The 21,249-nt window shown below is 39.7% G+C and overlaps 2 protein-coding genes across 14 annotated transcripts in view; both read left to right on the top strand.

The window, feature by feature from the left end:
• LOC115262131 (CUGBP Elav-like family member 2) overlaps positions 1-21,249 on the top strand; it is a 1,100,715-nt gene that overhangs the window by 804,370 nt on the left and 275,096 nt on the right. For 2 of the 13 annotated variants that reach the window (XM_062849229.1, XM_062849230.1), the window contains exon 2: positions 8,000-9,152. The exons of 10 other annotated variants lie outside the window; for them this stretch is intronic. In XM_062849229.1, the coding sequence (XP_062705213.1) occupies positions 8,945-9,152 (208 nt within the window). In that variant the 5' untranslated portion in view covers positions 8,000-8,944. The remainder of the gene's footprint in view (positions 1-7,999; positions 9,153-21,249) is intronic. One more of the 13 variants, XM_062849228.1, reaches the window with a different exon arrangement.
• Positions 1-21,249, top strand: part of LOC134287425 (uncharacterized) — a 429,578-nt gene that overhangs the window by 330,626 nt on the left and 77,703 nt on the right. The gene's annotated exons all lie outside the window — the stretch shown is intronic.

Below are 21,249 nucleotides of genomic sequence, written 5' to 3'. Positions count from 1 at the left end.
CTCGCTGACGCGTTTTACAGCGGCGAGGTTGGTGCAAAAAGTCGTCCCGAAGTGGTTAAGGGCGTTTTTAGAGGTTTTAGGGACGTTTGATAGCATTTCAGGGGCGTCTCAATGGGGTTTCAAGTGCATTTCAGGGAGTTTCTAGAGCCTATTTAAAACGTCAAAAGAGGTTTTAGAGGCATTTTTAATTGATTATAATGATTTTGAGGGTATTTCATTGGGATTACGGAGATTTCAGGGGCGTTTCGAGGCATTTCAAAACAGAGTCGTATTAGTGGGGCTCAAGAATACCATTAAATCAAAGGGCATTTCAGGGGCGTTTCAAAAGATATTGTGATGGGTCTTCCTCTAAGACTCCATCGGAACACATGTAACCTACTTGATACCCTCGAAAACCCACGAAAACGCCTCCGTAACGCCTCAGAATCTCGCCAAAAATGCTCTTGAACTTTTTGAAATCTAAATCCCCCTTGAACCTCGTCGGACCCCTAAAAAACCCACCTGAGACGCTCCGCATCTCTCGAAAATTCCTCCGTAATGCTTCCGTAACGCCTACGAATCCTAACGAAAATGCTCTAAAACTTCCTGAAATGCCTCGTGAATCCCCTCGGACTCCATGTAACACATCTGAGACCCTCCGAAACCTCAGAAAACGCTTCCATTACGCCTCTGAATCCCACTGAAAATGTACCGCACCTGAGACGCTCTGAAATCCCCATAAACGCCTCTGAAACTAGCCTAAAGTGCTTTGAGACTTCCTGAAATGCCTCCGAAACCCCCTTAAGATGAACTGGGCCCCCTTGTAACGCACGGAGACCCTCGGAAACCCCAGAAAACGTACACATAACACCCGTCGAAAAACCCGTCGAAAACTCTCTGTAGCGCTTTTTTTTTTTAATTCTTGAGGTTTTCTCCAAAAATGTCTTTAGGAATTCCTATTCAAATTATTAACCTTCTTTTCTTACTAACAAATTTTGTAGTTCCTTAAAGAATCTTTCAGATATTTTCTAGAAATTTCTACAGAAACTCTTCCAGAGAATTTTTCAGGATTTCCTGCAGTGATTCTTACAATTCGAAGTCTGATCAACTTTGGGCGTGTCTATTTTTTTCTTTCTATTGTTTTATGATTTTTAAGAAAATTCTTAAAAAAAATCCTACAGGTGTTTCTTTAGGGATTAATCCAGACGTTTGTTTGGATATTCCAACTGGACTCCTTCAAAGATTTGTGTAAAGCTCCTTTGGAGATTTCTTCACAAGTTTCTTCAGAGATGTCTTCAGTAGTTCCTCCAGAGATTCATCCAGGAGGATTCGTTTATTTCCAAAGCTCCGACAAGAGTTCCTTCAGATTTTTTTTAGGAAAATTCCGAGTTGCCTTTATCAGATGCATCAGTAGTGATAGGAGGTGCTTCAGAGATTAGTGTAGGAGTTCCTTTAGGGATTCCTTCTAAAGTTTCTTCAGGATTTCCCACACGAGTTCGTTCAGGAATTTTTCTGCAAGAGTTCCTTCAGATATTCTTTCAGAAAGAGCCTCCAGGAGATCCATCAGTGCTTCATCCAAATGATCCTTCAGGAATTCCCATAGGAGGACGTCTATCACAGATTTGTCTAGGAGTTCCATTAGATATTTTTTTTTGAAGTTCCTTCAGGAACTCCTACAGGAGTTCCTTGAGGATTTAGCCCAGAAGCTTCTGCAGAGATTCCTCCAGGAGTTCCTTCTGGGATTTGTTCTGGAAGTTTCATCAAGGCATCCTACAAGAGCTCCTTCTGGTATCCCTCGTGAAATTTCTTCCCCTTACGTCGAATAGATTCTAAGAGGTATAAACACCACCATAAAGCTTACATAAAATCATCTTGGTTTTACGGCGGTTCTCAAAACCTTCTGAAGAAGACAAATAAGGCTTCGAAATGTTGCTTGGGCAAGGATCCCTTCTAAAATTCCTTCGGAGATTTACCTTGGAATTCTTTCGGGATGCTTCATGAAGTTTTTTGAGAGATTCTTTCAGGAATCCTTCAGAAGTTCCATTCAAAAGTTCTCCTGGGATTAGTCCAGGAGTTCCTTCGAGGCTACTGCAGTATAGTAGTTCTTTCAGGGATCTTCCCAGTAGTCCCAGAAGGATTCAGGGATGCATTTTTAAGATTGTTTAAGAAGTTCCCTCCGCTATCGTTGGTGTGTTCGACTGTTTTACGAAACTGTTTCGTGGTGGCTTGCCAGTCTTGACAAAAATAAAACACTATTTATGTTATTTTGTCCACGTTTCGGTCCGTTTGGGACCTTCTTCAGGGACTCAATAGTTACAGTGTTCTCGTCCAGTGTGGTTCGGTAGAGCAATGGTGATCGTTTTCGAAGTAGGTTCTAAATTCCGGGCTGCTAATTTTCGGAACGGGTTTCCCCCGATAGGGCATCCAATTTGGCTGCGATTGGCTGCGGGAAAATTCGAACCAAATCGACAGTTACAGGTTCTACCGAACCACACTGGACGAGAACACTGTAACTATTGAGTCCCTGAAGAAGGTCCCAAACGGACCGATACGTCTGACATAATAACATAAATAGTGTTTTATTTTTGTCAAGACTGACAAGCCACCACGAAACAGTTCCCTCCGCTATTCAACAAGAGTTCCCTCAGGTGTTCCTCCAAATGTTCCTTCAGAGATCCTTTTAGGAGGATTGAGGGATGCCTCCAGGAAATCCATCCTCCAGGAATTTCTATATGATGTCTTTTGAAGATAAGTCTAGGAGTTCTTCCGTGGATTCCATCAGGAATTCCTACAGGATTTCCTACAGGGATTAGTATAGTAGTTCCTTCAGAAATTGCTCCATGAGTTTCAGGATTTAATGCTGATGTTTCTTCACAGATTCCTGGAATTCCTTCAGGGATTCCTCTAGAAGTTCCTTCAGATATCTTTCCGGGTGTTCCCTCAGGGATCTCTTAAAGATTTCCTTGAGAGATTCTTGCAAAAAAATTCAAGGATAGCTCCAGGAAAATTCAGAGACTCCCCAGAAGTTTCTTTAGGGATTCCTACAGAAGTTCATTCAGGGATTAGTCCAGGAGCTCCTTCTTTAGTTACTTTAGGGATTCTTCAAGGAGTTTTTCCAGGGATCGCTCCTGGAGTTCGGAGATTTTTCCTCTGAATAATATGAATGACGATTCAGAGATGTCTCCAGGAGCTACACCAGAGATGGCTCCAAAAGTTCCTTGAGGACCTCCTACAGGAATTCCTTCAAGCATTCTTCTAAGAGTTTCTTCAAGATTTTTTTTGGACTATAATTAGGTATACCTACAGGCTTTCCCCATGGAGTGCACACAAGCATTCCTCCAGCTTTTCCTTCTGGAATTCTTTTAGGGATTCCTCCTGAAAATTGTTCGAGGATTCTGTCTGGAAATCCTTCAGAAATTCCTCCTGGAAGTCATCCGGTGATTCGTAAGTCTAAATAGTGCGACCTTATTATAAAATTTGATATCTTCTGAAGCTTATAAGAAAACAAAACAAAATCTGTGTCAAAACCGATAGGGAAGACATCTACTCACGCTAATTCCCGTCATATCAGACGGAAAATAACCAATAGTTAAATGGCTCATCAGAAGGAAGCAATAACATGTCGACTATCAATAACCAACCCCTATAGCACTCGAAATCGAAGAATTACGTAAAATTTCACGTTTCAATTTCACTCCTCTTCTTCTTCTTTGTGGCTCTATGTCCCCACTGGAATTTGGCTTGTCCCGCTTCAACTTAGTGTTCTTTTAAGCACTTCCACAGTTATTAATTGAAGGGCTTTCTTTGCCTGCCATTGCATGAATTTGTATATTGTGAGGCAAGAACAATAATACACTATGCCCAGGGAGTCGAGACAATTTTCCCGACCGGGACGGGAATCGAACCCGCCGTCTCCGGATTGGCGATCCATAGCCTTAACCACTAAGCTAACTGGAGACCCCACTCCTTTTACGAGTTGTTATTTTTTCTCGTTTTGCGTACGACGAAGACAACCGCGCCAAAGCAGCAGCTAGCCGAATTGTTCTTCATCACCGTTCAATTTTCACTTCGCCAGATACACTTGTTGAACCAATCTCCAATTCACACCCCACAAAAGCTCTGTGGCAGTTCAAAATTGGAATTCACTGCTGCAGAATACAGCAATTTTTTGGTCAAAATAATTTTTCATTTAAATAATTATAACTTTTTTATACGTCAATCAAAAACGCTGAAATTTTGACCAATTATAACCCATATATTAAAGCTCCATTGGTAAAATTTTGAGCGAGATTGAATAAGTTCTCTGAAAGTTATAGAACTTTTAGTAAAACTTATGAAATTTTTGAATACATTTTTAAAACATTATATCTCAATATGTACTTGATGAACATTTTCAATATTTTTCGTGTTACAGCTTATACCTAAGGCTTTCATATGCAGCTTCGTTTAAGGGTTCGTTCAAATATTACGTAACGCCATAGGGGGAGGGAGGGGGTCTAGCTCTGTGTTACGCTTCATACAAAATTCCAAAATGTTCCATACAAAAGTTGTTACGTGGGGGAGGGAGGGGGTCTAAAATGGTCAAATTTTACGTTACGTAATATTTGAATGAACCCTAAGGTTTTATATTCACTACAAAAAATCTGAAAAATCTGTATATGTTCCGAATGACATTTGGAAATTTATCATATTTTGATCAATAAAAGTGCCAAGCGTTTTCATCTTTTTTAAACTCTCTTAATGATATATTTTTATATAGGACCTACTAAACTACATATGAAGAGTAGGTCCTATGGATTATTCATTCAGTTAATGCACTTTTATTGGTGGAAAACGTTTGGCAGATTATATGTGCAAAATATGGTAAATTTTAAAACATCGTCAACTACATACGCACATTTTTCATATTTTTTGTAGTGAATATAAAACCCCAAACATGGCTGCATATGAAAGCCTTAGGTATAAGATGTAACATAAAAAAATTGAAAAACTTTCATCGAGTACATATTGAGATATAATGTTTTAAAAATGTGTTCAAAAATCTCATAAGTTTTACTAAAAGTTCTATAACTTTCAGAAAACTTATTCGATCTCGCTCAAAATTTTACTAATGGAGCTTTAATATATGATTCATGATTGGTCGAAATTTCAGCGTTTCTGATTGACGCATAAAAAAGTTATTAATATTTGAAGGAAAAATAATTTTGACAAAAAATTTGCTGTACGGACAATTGTTTGATACACTGTATTCTAATCTAATTGTACTACATCGAACTGATTGCCTTTGCACTGCTTTCACTTTCTATCAGTGAATCAAAATTCAGCCATCGCGCAACAATAATGACAATGTCGCAACCTGTATTTGTTGCGACAATCTTCCCCATGCGACACAAGTTTGTCCCAACTTGAATATAATAGGATAAATATCGTACACCACGAGTTTGGGGATTTTTGAGCCTTGCATTGCGATTTTCGAACGGTAACTTCGAGTCGGTAAACACTGCAACTCTGCTGAAGATCTACCATCAAACAGTTTTGACTTTGGGTTAGTAATAATTGATTATTCACGTGTTAAAAAGTACGCAACAAATTCAGCTTCCGTTTTGTCTGCAACAAAATTTATTGAGATCATGTCATTATCTGTTACCAGTAGGGATAAAGAGTAATCGTCGCGCCTTTTTTGTTGCTTGTTTTGTTCCACTTTTGTCTGACAATTCTCTTCACTGCTTTCTATCATATCATGGTAGTAGGATGAGCACGAGGATGTTGATGTGTGGCTGTTGGTTGTTCCTGTTTCCAGTCCGATTGTCCAAATATCCGGGTTCATTTGAGCCATGGGCTCAGAAGAAGGTCAGTGTCAGCTGCTCTCAGGGGGAAAGAGCAACTGACGAAAGTGCCGGGGCTGGGATCGAACCCATGACCATCTGCTTATGAAACAAACGTGTTGCCATTACGCCACGGGCCCCGGCGGTTACGTGGACTTTATGCATTCGAAACAACGTATTTCACAACTAATATATTTATTTCACACAAATATCAATTGACATAGGGTGACGAAGGGTATTATCGGCAGGCTTGTTCTCTTCGTCAATGGGGGTTTTTGTGGGCCGAATTGCCTGAAATTTGGGCAATTAACTCAGCTTGGTTAGGAAGGATTTGAGGCCAACTCTGAGATCTACAGGTTTCAAAAAATCCCCCATGACGAAGAGAACAAAACTGTGAACGAAAATACGTAAGTTCCCCTATTTTGGACTTTATTCTTCTAAAACTGCTTCCATCTTAATTTAAAAATCGTACTTTGAATACATGATTTGATTTGGATTGTGAGGAATTTAATCGACTTTTCGAATAAACAGCAACGATCAAATAACATTTTTTGACCATTCTATGTGCCAGCGTGTCACGTAAAAGGTGTGCCGGGAATTGAATTCAAGTTGTGCTTGAAATAGACGGAAACAGAATACGAGGGAAAACTATTCAATCTTATAATTTTGAAGAAATTGTTGTTCTTTTACAATATTTTTTACATGTTATAGAAGCTGATACAAATTTGGCCATGAAGCGTTATGCAAAATGCAAGAATAAATTCGATTATTATTGGTCGGTGCTTAGATAGACGGGAATTAGATAAGGATACAGGAAATGTCAAAATAGCTCTAATAACAGGTCACAGTGACGGTCCCGAACAGGAATTAAAAATGGTTTATGTCATCAATAGTTATTGTTATACATAATTTAATAAAATTTACATTGAACTTAATTGATTTTTTGCTCTTTTTTTAATTTAAGATTGATTTCATTTGATGGACGTGATATTCTAACTCTAACTCGAAGAAAAATCTTGATGAACCGATCGAAAGTTCAAAAGATCTTCCGAAGCATTCCTATTCAAGGTTTATTGCGTTTTTTGACATTCAAAGCGTAAGTACGCAGTTATCGTCATCGTCTGGGTCCGGTGCATCAGCCATTTTGCGTCTAAAATTACTCCTCAAAGGAATTCCATCATGAGTGTGCTGTGTGCATTTAACGGGTTCTCGCCTCACCAAGAATTTCGACTTCTCGTGTTCGACGACAGTACATTTCCGATCCGATATCTGCGCCGCACCGAGGCTTATAATTAGCATCCTCGCGATCGATTGTAGCCTTGTGCAAATCGATTCTTCGTCTTCTCGCCGTCGTCGTGCTTCCCCCATCTCTCTCATCCAACCCAAGTATGTGCATCTCAGTAGTGTGTTACCACCTCTCTCTCTTTATGTGTTCAATATGTGTTTTTCTATTTGTTTAAAGTAGTTGCTAATCTTTTTGCCTAACTGTTGTGTGCTCTGACTGACTGAACAACACTCTCAGAAATGTGCTAACTAAAGCTCCTTCCTTCGTCTCGTCACTTGAATCATGTGTGCAAGAGTACATGGCCGGTCACCTTCTTCGCTGGCTGCTATCATTTCACACTGATCGCGATCGATCGACTTGCGACTCGGATCCGACCAATCAGCGATCATTCACATTTAGGCTATAATTAGGTGCCAATCGGATGGTCGGAGATGATCCTTCAGCGATCAGCGATCGCGCCATTGTCGTCGTCTCATACGAATAGTCGAGTTCATATCGATCGATTCGGATCCATCTCTCTTCATCCATCCATCTTCGGTTCTCATTAGGTGTTGCACTGTTGTCCGTGTCGTGTAATTGTGCATCGCAAATATCCTTCTTCGGCTGCTATTTTCTCTGTGTGTGCGTTTTAAACCTAGGACCTTAAAGTTGCGTGTTTATGCTACTAAACTAAACTGATTTATGTGCAAACCAGGAAAAAGTGCAATAAACGATAATCGTTAATCTGTGTTGGCATCTATTACCATTAAAACAAAGCGTATGTGTTTGTGTAATCATCTGTGTGTGCGTGTTTACTGTGTATTTCAATGTTGATCGCATCCTAAAACAATTTGCTCGACGACCAACGAAGAGCGGAAACTCGGCCTGGTTCACTCACCGCGTGTCCTTTTTCATCCCCACTATTTTGTAGGCTGGCTCAGTAAAAACGCAGATCGGAATTGTGGTGCGCACGAGAGGGGTCCACCGATTGAACCCTGCCTGCGTCCACGCGCGCGCCCCCAACGCAATACGAAATGAGAGTTCAAAGATTGCAATCGGTGTGTGATATGGAAAATTGATTCGCGTAATGTAAATTTAAACAGCGTTGTGATAATTTATGAAACCCAACCCAACGCAACGGCGGCAGTAGCAGAAGCAGCAGCAGAAGCGGACGGGGTTGCAACATAAATTGAAACAATTTGTATCTGTTGTCTATCTCTGTGTGCGTGTGTGTGTGTGTTTAAAATTGATCCAAGGCGCGCACGAGGGGCGAGAAGATCAAACAAAAGCAGACCCGCGCGGTTCAGTTTTAATAATACGCTGTTAATTAACAAAAATTATCAATGGTGCATATAATTATAATGGCATAAATCAATGTGCGGTGTTATATTGTATCTGTGTTGTGTTTCCACGTAAACGGAAAAGTGGCAAGGAAATTTAATCGCGTAGTGCATAAATTTCCCACCGCAAATCAATTCCTGAAAAAAGGAGCGGCTGGCGGCAGGCACCGGAGGAGGCTGGCATTGTGATATCCCGGAATCTGAAAATAAAAATCGCTCGATGATAAATGAGTGTCTGTTTTTCGGAGGCTTTCATTAGCGAAATTCATGGTGGTGATCTCTACATGTGCTATAATTGTCTGTGTAATTTTACCCGTTCGTTACATAATTAAATTCTCTTCCTTCTTCCCGCGCGGAATTTGATTCGAAACCGACCGAAAAAAAAAAAACCATGCCTCACGCGTTTGATCATTGAAACGAATTCGTATTTGAACAATCAACGCCCTCGGAAAACCAAACCAATTAACCAACCGAAACAACAACGCTCATCAAAAAAAAAAAAATCTCCGGCGCCAATTAACAACATCCACATTCGAATGATGAAAAGCCGTACCAAGTCGCCGGGAAGTCCCGGATCCAATGGGTCCACCGGTCTATCCAGCCCGGGGCCGATATGTCCCCTGCGGGGTCTGGGTGGCGTTGGCGGAGGTGCCGCCGCTGGAAGTGAGGACTCCAAGGCATACCCGTCCATCAGTGCGGCCTATTGGCTGCCGGCGCCGACACCGACGCCCTACCATGTGCCAGGTTAGTTTTTATGGATGAACGTTTTGATTTTCAAAAGACTAAATAAAGAAAATGTATGCGGAAAGTTTATACAATGTAATATATATTTTTTTTATTATGGTCAAGAGGATAAATGATGTCCTTGAGATTTGTTTGTTGCCCGTTGCAGTATACATGTATTATTATGACGAAAATTAAACTTGGACTACTTCAAGCTACTCATCTTTAATAGCTTGCGAAACCACCATGCATTACCCCAATAAATTTATACAAGCATGGAAATTTAATACATGTAGCATGTCTACTACTTGAAAAAAAAACCGGAATTAGAAGGGAATTTTATTTATAGCAAAAGCTCGCTGACGTAGTATATGGTTTGTGTCAAAAATACCCCCAATTGAAAAGGAATGTTTACCTGGAAATCTGAAATTATCAGGGAATTCTGGAGTTAGTCAGGAAATTTTAAGTGGTACAACTAAGACATTTTTATTGAAGTTATGATGATTTATTCAGCAAATAATGTCACCAAAACAAATTAGTTTGAACTAGGCTGACGTTAATTTCCTTGAGAAATTTTGGTGAAATTGGGTGACTTTGGGTATTATCGGCAGTTTTGTTCTCTTCGCCAGGGGGGGTACGACGACGAGAGAACAACAACTGCCGAAAATATATAATTTTCCCTATAAAGATAAATTGCTTGCTTTGCAGATCGGTTTTGACTTTTCTTCGAGAGGAGTTGGTGATCGAAGTTTCTCTAATAAAGTTCCCAAATGCCCTTATATTGAAATTTATCTGTAACACTGAGGATTTTTTTGGATCATGACAAATTTCTAAGGAAGGAATAAGGAATAATGGTTCCTTTGAATAATGTCCAGTTTAGTGGAAAAAATCGCATAGTTTTCTGAAGGTTTTGTGGAGAATATTCAACTTATTTCTAACGCAAAACATAAAAAAAAATGCATGGAGATTTTCTCGGATCTCGAATAGCTCGAGCATTTCTCGGTACACCCACTAACTAACGTCAGAAACCAGTAATTAATAAATCTGACGAAATTGATGACAATACCAGGGCTGTTACAGGTGGCGCGGATTTTGCGTTTTTCGCGGTTTTTGCGTTTCGCGCGGATTTCGCGCGTTTTTGCTAATTTCGGCGCGGATTTTGCGGAAATGGTTTTCAAATGCACTTAGACAAGAAGCTCTACACAATCAGAAAAAAATAAAGAACATTTTCAAATTGGAGTTATGATTTTTGTGATTGAGTAAAAATAATTTTAACAGTCCCTAGCTTGGAGTGGATAGGTGGATAGGTTGCACTGCATTGAACACTCAATTTGTGAAAACAGAGAAGATGCTCTTCTGAATTTCTTAGTCAACCTCTTGAAGTCATTTCTGATTTTGGCTGAAATTTTGGACGGAACTTATAGAGTGATGAGGTTCGAAAAAAAAAACACTGAAGCTTGGCAAGATTTCTGAAATAATTGTTACGGTTTCTTGGTGATTCTGATAGCTGCTTTTTTGTGGAATTTGCAAAAAGCCGTCTACCGGAAATTTTAAATAAACATTTGGTTGAATTTTGTAGTAAAATTTAATAGAATCTCGTACATAAAATCATTGGTTTTGTTGACTGTGTGTATAGTGAGAAATCAATCTGATTGGTTTTCTGACACAGTATGTCCTGAAATTTTTGAAATTGCTGTCCTGAAGATTTTTATGATTGCATTCTTCGAGAATTCTATGAAATAATTGGAAATAACTCTGGTTAGAATTAAATATTATTCATAAGAAATTTCTAGCGATTTTTTTAACATGCAGGATTTTTTTGATTCATTGAGTTTCAGAATAACAGAATTTACGAAATTGAATCAGTTATTTGTGGAACTTCTGTCGAATTGTTTTTTTTTTGTTAAAAACTAGAATTATCCAAAAAATACGTAAACTTCACAAAATAAGTTTCTATTAAAAATAATCCATGATTTTTTCAAAAAAAAATCTGACACTTTTCTTGCAGCTCTCTCGAACGATCTTTTGGGACTTACTACAGATTTTATTTCAGGATTCCTACAAAAATAGTAGTCACCCTGATTGATAAGCAATCATAGAACTATTGATCCAAACATGCTTATTCCAATTTAAAAAAAAATTAGTCTGTTTGAAACATTTTTAAATTCTTCGTAAAAAAAACCAGCGCTCCTGATCTTCTTATTTCAAGCTTGATACAAGTGCGCAAGAACAAAATCAAAAATGCAGTGTTGTTCGAAGCTTGCTTCTTGAGATTTGTGCGCCTGAAATTCTTATGCACTGTTGAAGCGGGATTTCAAGACGTTTGTCCTTAACATTAGAAATGATCTTCATCTGGAGTGCAACAAAAGTCACGAATAGTTAAAAAATTCTGGCTTTTTATGAGTTTGAGACAACAAAATCATATGTTTTTGCACTGGCGCGGATTTGATAAACTCGGCGCGGATTTCAAAAAGCTTGGCGCGGATTTTGCGGTTTTCAAATCGACACTTTTGTAACAGCCCTGCAATACTCCATTACTTCTAGACTAGAGGATAGATCCGAAGAGATCCAGAAGTCCAGGGCAAATGTCTGACGGAATTCCTAATAGAATTCATAGCGAATTTTACTAGAATATCAAAATGAACCTAAAACACACTTTCAGGAAAGCTAAAGAAAGAGAGTTTCCCAAAGTTATTTAAAAGAATCGCAAGTATAACTTTTGACGACGCTATATACTGAAAAAAATCTTAAGTAATGACTGGGTACAAATTGTGAAGATTTATTTTTGGAAATTTACCTCGGCAAATTTGTGTAGGATCTTCTGGAAGTATTTTTAAGGAATTGCTGGAAGAGTATTGTACACATCCTTGAACATTCTTAGAGGATTAAGAGTTGTTCAGAAACCATGTAGATCAAAATATGGTATTCTCAGAACCCACTCCACCCCTCCTCCCTAGTAGACTTTTATCAACGCAAATTTTTGAAAAGTTATATGAAGCATCAGACCCCCATTCTCACTAAAAAGTGTTCGCGTTTTATAAAGACAAGCTTATATGCACCAATGTTTGGCAAAATGTCTTGGTGCTTCCTAAGTTTAGGATGTTTAGAGGTAGTTTGGATGAAAATTTCAAACTTTTCCAGAAATATGAAAACAAAAAAAAATTTCTTGAAACTTAAAAAAAAATAATCTGCCGAATAGTGTAAGGGTCGCAAACGCATATTGAAGCCGTAAGAGACTCGCCATACGATGAATGCAAATTATGCTCAATCCGTGGAGAATCACATTCATAGCTCTGCCACGATTTTGGTATACGTGTGTGACCCTTACTTTGTTCGACAAACTTTTAGATAAAACTACACAGTAAAACTCCTCCATACACTGTTTTTTAATAGCAGGCTTTTGGGCTAATGAGTGTATCGGATTACAATTGAGTGTTTCCATCTCAGAATAAAAGTCATCCAATTCTCGGATAATACATGCAAATATCTTGTTGATATGTCTGTTTGAAAATGTGTCAGTGAATTTTTTGTTTGACTTGTACATATGTGGCAAATCGGGTAATCCGTTAAATTTACTGGATTTAAGTTTGCGTACCTTTATTACATTTTCGTCACAGGAAATTAACCTGAAAATTCAGGAGAATTCAGTGTCGATGGAATAAAAATACTTGAGATACTTGTTGTAGAAAAAAATGGAAATATAAAGAACATTCTTGTTTAAAATGTTTTTTATTATTGCTATTTTCTTATGGGTACATACGCGCCAATTGATTACGGAGTTGGAGTAGGGATAAGGCCTCTCAAAATAAATGAAATTTGAATATATTTGACGCAGTTCATTTCAATTGAACATGTTCACGTGAAAACTAGTGCATTTAGCTGAAAAAAAAAAAGTTGCATCTTGAAGAGATACGTCCTCCTCCTTCAACGTCTTAAGTTGGCGCCTATGATTAAGTACGTATAATAGACAGCCCAAGAATATCTTTTTGATGCCGAAATCATACCTCAACCAAATCTTGCAGGAAATCTAGATGATTTTCAAAAAACAAAAAATCTGATTTATCAAACAGTATTTATCTAGCAAATGCCATTAACATTTGCTGACGCCTACTAAATCATTAAAAAAAAAACGATCAAATCTGACTTATACATGTCAATGGTTGCTACTCCGTTATTGATCTGAGCTGGTACCAATTGCACTGAGATCCAAATGAATAAGGGCTGGGACACTCCACTTATTCTCAAAGTGCAATTCTAGCAGCTCATACATTTTGGATCAATACCGGCGCCGGCCACGTCCTTATAGTCAGTTGGGAAGGGAAAGGAATGTTAGAGTGTGCTGGTTGTTGCTACTAAAGACCGAGATCACCTCTGCATCCCCACATCCAGCACGGACTGGGGTATTTGTTAGACGGAAAGGATGGGAGATCTGGGAGTCACCGTTGGGTCGGTGATGCGATCCATGGATAGGGAGTTATTTATAGTGTTCGTAAGGTGATAGATTGTGTGGTGAATGTGGTGATAAGGTCAAGCGGCACAGCACGCTTTGGTTGCATAACTTGTAGGCGTTATATACACTGTGCTGTGAGTGGAAATTGGAAGGGATGGAAACGACTTTTTTTCAAATCGTTTCTGATTCTAGCGATGGCTATGAACATATGAATATATACATGAGTTGTATATGTAGAGAAGAGAGAGAGAGAGAGAGAAAGAGAGAAAGAGAGAGAGATAAAGTGGATACAAAGATACAAAGTAGGATGAAAAGGGACGGGCAGGGATTGAACCCATGACCTTCTGCATACGAATCAGAAGCGGTAGCCACTAGACCACCAAGCCCGTCTATTTGCTGACGCCTACTAAATCATTTTTGAAAAACTCCAACCACGAGAAAATGGATATTGGACTTCCGACTTCTTTTATAGGTTTTCGGAAGAATCACATGAAAATTCACGGCAGTATCGAATTAAGTGTGGCATTGTTTGATTATTTCTTGCTGAATTCCTTGAGCTTTCTTGTTAACTTCAGGAGTGTTTGAGTCTCCTTTTTCTCTATTAGAAATTATTTCCAAAAATGCAATTACTATCTAACAATCCTCAAATTGTTGTTTCAAGCATTTTTTGAAGAGTTTTGTGATTTTCTGCAATTTTTTGAAAACCTATACACTGAAACCTCCATTTAAGTCGATGCATGGCTGATCGAAAATAATTTTTACCGTGCAAGCAATGACAAAACTATAGACTTTTATATATTTTAACACTTCGCATGAAAAAGGAGATTTGTCAAAAAATATAAAAGTGTATAGTTTAGTCATTGCCGGCACGGTAAAAATTATTTTCGATCAGCCATGCATCGACTTAAATGGAGGTTTCAGTGTACTCTATTTCCGCGAATATTGATATTGTTCGGATAACGAACAGAAAATGTTATGTTAGACTACGTGAAGTCTGAAGGTTGGTTCTCGGCTCCTCAGAATCGTTACCTGTTCTGTGGCAAAGTTGATTAACGCACCCTATCTAGCGAACAGAGCAGTCGTGGGTTTAAATCCCACCAGAACGACGTAGATTTTTTTTTTGAAATTTTCCATTTCGATGTGTCTATTTTTCAATATATTTGGGCCTATGAACTTCAGGTTTCACCTATAATTCCTGTCAAATTAAGAAGGCGTTCTTGACTCATTTTACACCTTCTCTTCTATTGCAGCTTTTTTTTCATATCTTATACCTGGTTCGTAGCAGAATCAACAAAATCAAAGCTCCGTCACCCCTTCCGAAATGCTACATCATTAATTAGTGGTCCCTTTATTGATGAAGACATTTCTATACAATGTTAAACAGATTTCAGAAAACATAAAGGCCGCATCTTCTTCTTCTCTTCTTCTCTGTGGTTCTACGTTCCCACTGGAACTTGCCTGTCTCTCTTCAACTTAGTGTTCTTTGAGCATTCCCACAGTTATTAATTGAAGGGCTTTCTTTGCCTGCCATTGCATGAATTTGTATATTGTGAGGCAAGTACAATGATACACTATGCCCAGGGAGTCGAGAAAATGTTCCCGACGAAGGAGTATTTTCTATAACACTCGGTCCATAGCTGCTCTAGGTGTCCAGTCAGGCACTCTACGAAGGGTTCACAGATCATCCTCCACTTGATCGATTCATCTCGCTCGATACGTCTTCCAGCTGCAATTTACAAAGTGTGCTGAGCGAGCCGGAAACATCCCCTGTCGCGTGCCCATGACACACACCAGGTCATGATACTGGGAGCCGTTACGCCAGTAACAGAGAAACTCTCCCTGGAAAGATCTTTGGAAGAATCTCTGTGCAAGAAACCTTTAGAGAAACCTTTAAATAATCCCACGAGGGAACACAGGAAAAGTCTTTGAAATTCCAGGAGAAATTTATGAATGAATCTGTGGAAGAATTCCTGGAGAATTATCCGATGAATTACATGACGGAACCCTAATGGAATTTGTGAATCCCTATAGTAATTTATAGAAAAATCATTGAAGAAATTCCTAGAAAAATCTCTGTTTCCATGTTAGGATTAATGATAAAATTCCTGGATAATTCCTTGATCATATTTCTGTAAAAAGTTTTTTTTTTGTTTATATTTATGTTAAAAAAAAATAACTTGATTGATAGCCCGCAGTTGCAACTCCAGTATCGCCAGATCAGCTACACTCATACAAGGAACCAATGATTTTCGGAGCCCGTGGCGTAGTTGGTCACACGTTCGCTTCATATGCGGATGGTCATGGGGTTTGATTCCCAGCCCCGGCACTTGCAATTTTTCGTCAGTTGCTTTCCCTCCGAGAGCAACTGACACTGATCCTCTTCTGAGCCCCATGGCTCAAACGGACCCGGATACCTGGACATCGGCGAACTGCTACTCACAATGGACCCCCAATCGGACTGGAAAGGAACACAACGGCCATCCATCATCCTTGTGCTCATCATTCTACTAGGTATAAAGTAGAAAAAGTGAAAGCAGCAGAAAGGCAACCAGTTCGATAAAGTAGAATAGAATCTAGGCGCTGTACAAAATGTAAGTGCAGCTGTCATGAAATTGCTCACGTAGTGCCCCAGTGGACAATAGAGCTGTAAATTAGGTTAGGTGATAAGGAATAAAAAAAAAGGAACCAATGAGATAGCTGCTTGGGACTAACAGGCACCTTCAGTGTGTGGGCGTTGGTGGTCTTCTATTTTTAAGCGTCAATGGCGCCTGCTGCGTCAGGTTGCAGGTCAATGGGGGAGGGGAGGGAAGTGATGATTGCAATCGCTTGTTGCCAACAGGCCGTTGAGTCCTCTGCACCTGCACAAGGTCATGCGGATGTCGGTTTGTTGGTGGGAAATGTTTTATTTTTAGCACAAGGTTCATGCATTTGTCCATGGATTACAGGCGTAAAGTGATAGATTGTGTGATAGATTACTGTGAAGCGGCACAGTTCGCTTGGTTGCATAACTTGTAGGCGTTATATGATAGATTGATACTGTGCTGTGATGACAGTTGGAAGGAAGGCAAACGACTTTTTCAAATCCGTTTCTGGTTCTAGCGATCGCTACGAACATACGAATAGACATGAGATGTTTATGTAGGAGAGAGACAGAGAACGTAGATAGAAAGTTACAAAGTAGAAGGAAAGGGACGAGCCACGGATTGAACCCAGGACCTTCTGCATATAAATCAGAAACGGTAGCCATTAGACCACCAAGCTCGTTTTTTTTGTTTTTATTTATGTGTATTTTAACTAATGCTAATTCTACACTTAACTGAAAAAAGAGCTGAAGAAATTCCTGGGAAAATCCCAGCAGAAATGGCTTGAGATATTCTAGCATGATTTCAGGAGAATTCCCAGCATAATTTTCAGAAGAGAGACTTCTAAATGTTGCTGAAGGAGCATGAGCATGAGCATGATTGACCGCCCGCGGTTGCTCCTCTGTTATTGCAAGGACAGCTGCATTTACACAAAGAACCAACAGATAATGCTTGGGACTAGCCTTCTCCCAATACTTTTTTAAAAAGCAATACCAGCGCCGGCCGCGTCCGAATGCAGGTCAATTGAGGATAGGGGAGGAAGTGATGACGTGATTCTCGCTTAGGCCAATAACCGAGGAATTCTCTGCGTTACTACGAGTAATCACTAGGAGTTTGGATACGGGAAGGGATGATTTGTTAGGGGCTTTATTTTGGTAAACAAATTGCTACAATCACCAGACCGATTCTTGTTTTGCTATGAATGATGCACTCGCGAAAAATTGAATACGTCCTCACATTCTTACGCGACATGTCAGAGAATAATGTCCACCGCACAATCAATTCGAGAAAACAAAACCGCATCTACTGCTAGCTGGCGTCGTACGGCTGATCCCGGATACCACACTCACGCCCCGATCACTATATTTTAACTACCGGATGGCTTCCAGCCATTTCATTTTCTTATATCAAAAATAGTTCGCGTAAAACGAAGTTCGCGAAAATAAGAAACAAAAGAAACACACATCAACACCCGTGAAATTACGAAATTGTACTCGATGAAACAGAACACTGCCACTGAATCGTACGGTAATCTTAATCTTTCTATAAAGGAGATGCTTCGCCGTTTTGATCGCTGCTTGTAAATCTGAAATAGAAAATAGTATTAAATGGTGATACGTTCACAACAGTTATATTTTTTGTAAATTGTTATTTACACATAGGATAAATTTACCTGCATCACTCTGAAACAAACGGTATATTAGTGAAAAACAAATTACAAAAATAGAATAAAAAAACAATTAATAAACATAAAACCAGTAAGAAAAGTAAACCAATTTTTGATCCTGCATTTAAATTAACCAGACTGGAAAATAGCAAGAATAAAATTTGGTATGGTATGGTATGGTAGATCTTACGCCGTAACGCACCATTCCAAGGTGATCTACCCACGTTACGGGTTAACTTCTGAATGTTGCTGAAGGAATCCAAAAACAAAGCTTCTGGAGATATCACAGGAATAACATCTGGAAAAAAAAATCGAGGGAAATAAGTGAAAGAATTCTTATAGAAATCTCCGGGAAAATTCCTGGAAGAATGCCAACAAAAATTCCTGAAAAAAAAACCCACCACGAATTCCTAAAGAGTTTAACTGGCGGTCTTTTCCATCGATTGACCCGTAGAAGCATGAGGTAAGAATATGTGGGGAATAGAGCTGTGTGGAACGCTCTGTCTGCTCACCATTTTGCAGCTTATTAAATAATAATCTGTGTTTGAATACCTCAGTGAAGTTTTTTTACGCTGTTTCATTTACGAGGTTTTTTACGCGGATTTTTTGATTAGCTGGTTTTCATTCATGTAAACTTACGGCACTGAAAATTATTTTCGACGTAGGGTATCGCGCCACTTGGGCGGTGGCTTCTATATTCGTCTGTTTGCCACTATAACTCAGTCAATTTTGAACCAATTGACTTGAAATATTGTACACGGGTAGATACTATACCTATCTTACCACATTCCAAAAGTTGTGTCAATTGGTTCAAATTTGATTGAGTTATAGTGGAAAACAGACGAATATAGAAGCCACCGCCCAAGTGGCGCGATTCCCTAATATTGTTTATTCCTTTCAGGAGGTACTTCAGGAAGTTTCATATAATTTTCGGCGGGTTTTGGATACGTTACTGGGTCGTTACATAGGCGTTTGCAGGGATTTCGGATGGTTTCAGGTGCTTTACACGGGGTCCGATGGGGCTGTAGGGGGATTTCGGAGGCATTTCAAGAAGTTTCAGAGGATTTTTGGCAGGTTTTCGAGATGTTTCAGAAGCGTTATATAGTCGGAATTTCGGAGGGTTTCAGGTATGTTACATGGAATCCGAGGGTTAGGGGGATTTCGAAGGCATTTCAACAAGTTTCAGAGGAATTTTTGTGGGTAACGCCTATGTAGCGCCTCTATAAGGTCCCTAAAGCCCGCCGAAAATACTCTGGAACTTCTTAAAATGCCTCCGAAATACCCCTAATACCCCCTCGGACTCTATGTAACGCACCTGAATGGCCCTTGAAGACACTGGAATACCCGGATACCTTCCTAAATCACCCCTGAGACCACCTTAAATGAGCTGAAACCTCCTAAAATCGATTGAGCCCCGTACTGCCGGTCTACCCATAATTGTTCCAAATTATATTATACCACATAACATGGGACTATTGTGCGTAGAACGGCAACGTAGGAACCCGGAAACCCACCTTAAAAACTCCTGGAACCCCCTGAAACGCCTATAGCCTGCCTAGCCTATCCTTCCATCCTCTCAGAATTATCTCAAATACTTGATTATTGGTTTGCAATTCTGCTGATTTTTTAATTAACGTGGTTTACACGGTACGTATCCCCCGCGTAAAAAAGCTTGACTGTATACATCAATCTGAAATAAATTTGGTTGCATTTCAGGATAACATAAATTTGCTAATTTCAAATTGTTATTTCTTTTAGCATAGAAACTGTTTGATTTGTGATTCCCGTTTTTTTTACTACACTCAAATGTATACTTTTCTGCCACAAAAGTTCAGCTTATTGGATGCAGTGGTTTAATTTTCCCAACAGGGGAAGAAAATAAATGCTTTTCTTAAATGAAATTAAGCGGTTCTAGTTAGTCTTCCAGAATCAATTCAGATTTGCAGCATTTCTTTTAAATACAGATAATAAAGCTATCAGAATCAGCATCTTATTTCATCACAATATGGTATAACCTCCACTTTCGCGACCTTACTCCCAATAGCAAAAATACAGAACCAATTCACTGCAAGAAAAAAGAATCCACCACAGCTGGCAGGCGCACAGGAATACGGAAAATGAACCCATCATCCACAGCGCCGCCAGCCAGCCAACCATCCAGATCCAGGCAATCCAAAGCGAACGAACGGATGAGAGTGAAATGAAGATGATCAAGTCTCCCTCCTCCGACTGGCTACCAGTTGCTTCCCGCCGCCATTCACTAAGGGTCCGCTCCGCCGCGCCGCCGTCTACAAGAAGCGAAATTGAATTATGAAATTGAGAACGAGATAAAAGATTTATGGATGATGATTCGATTGGGTTCTTGACCGCGAGACAGACGTTCGTCGTTTAGATGGAGACTCACTGCTGCTACTAGGGTTTATGCATTTTTCCTCCATTTCAGTATTTCAAGGCAGATGGATTGGAGTTGAATCGAGTTGAGACTCGAGAGCAATCTTGTACGGTTCTTTTGTTTTTTCTCCATGAAGTGGATAAAACCGACCCGCAGCCACATGATTGAGATGGAATCTGTTCAACCCTAAACTAATTTTAAAAGAGCATTACAAAGCGAATGAAATTAACTACACACTAAACAGCTTTACAATTTAACTTTTGACTATTAAAAAAGTTTTTTGCCTTCTTCGTCACGGAGATTTTTTTTTGCTTGCTACTTTTTGCTACCCGGAAGTTACTTTCAAGTGTACAACGATGGAAGAAGCTGCATTCCTTCGGGATCGGGAGCACCTTATCCGTATTCGTTTTTTTGCCTTCCCTGTTTAGCGGAGTGCGGTGAACCTTTAGTTGGTGGAAATGTGGCAGAAAGTCATAAAAACCGTCGTCTTCCTGTCGCCTCAACCCCTTGAAAGGGATGGTTTTGTCAGTCTTCTAGGGTAACCATGGCACCTGAAGGCAGCACAGTTGCTGGAATTTGCGTAAACTGGCAACCCTGCCCGGAGTTTAGTTCAGGAAAGATGCACACGCAAAGTTTGGGCTGAAGTTCATCTTCCGCCAACTGCTCCCTGTCTTCCATGCACGAACTGCTTGCCCTCTATTACATCCGAGGTTTGCCAAGAAGTCTGTTTTGTAAAGGATCTCTATATATTTTGTTAATTCTTTCTTTCCTTCCGCTTTCCCAGTGGAGGTACCGCTCGGCACCAGCGTACTCTCAAGAAATCTGCTGTTGACATTGCCCATGGATGCAGCGCCGAGCAACCCGGGGCCAACCAAAGAAGAAGAACGTAAGTTCTTCCAAGTATACTGCACTCCCTATCTCGCAAGAGTCCACCCTTGAATCTCCTACCTCCTTCGCTTTATGTATGCATACGCCAAAGTTGGTTCCGGCAGTTGTCGCGCTTTCTCCATATTGCTTTGCCAAGGGAC

Source organism: Aedes albopictus, chromosome 2, assembly GCF_035046485.1.
Source record: "Aedes albopictus strain Foshan chromosome 2, AalbF5, whole genome shotgun sequence".
NCBI classification, from domain to species: domain Eukaryota; kingdom Metazoa; phylum Arthropoda; class Insecta; order Diptera; family Culicidae; genus Aedes; species Aedes albopictus.
This window is presented reverse-complemented; position numbering and strand designations above follow the sequence as displayed.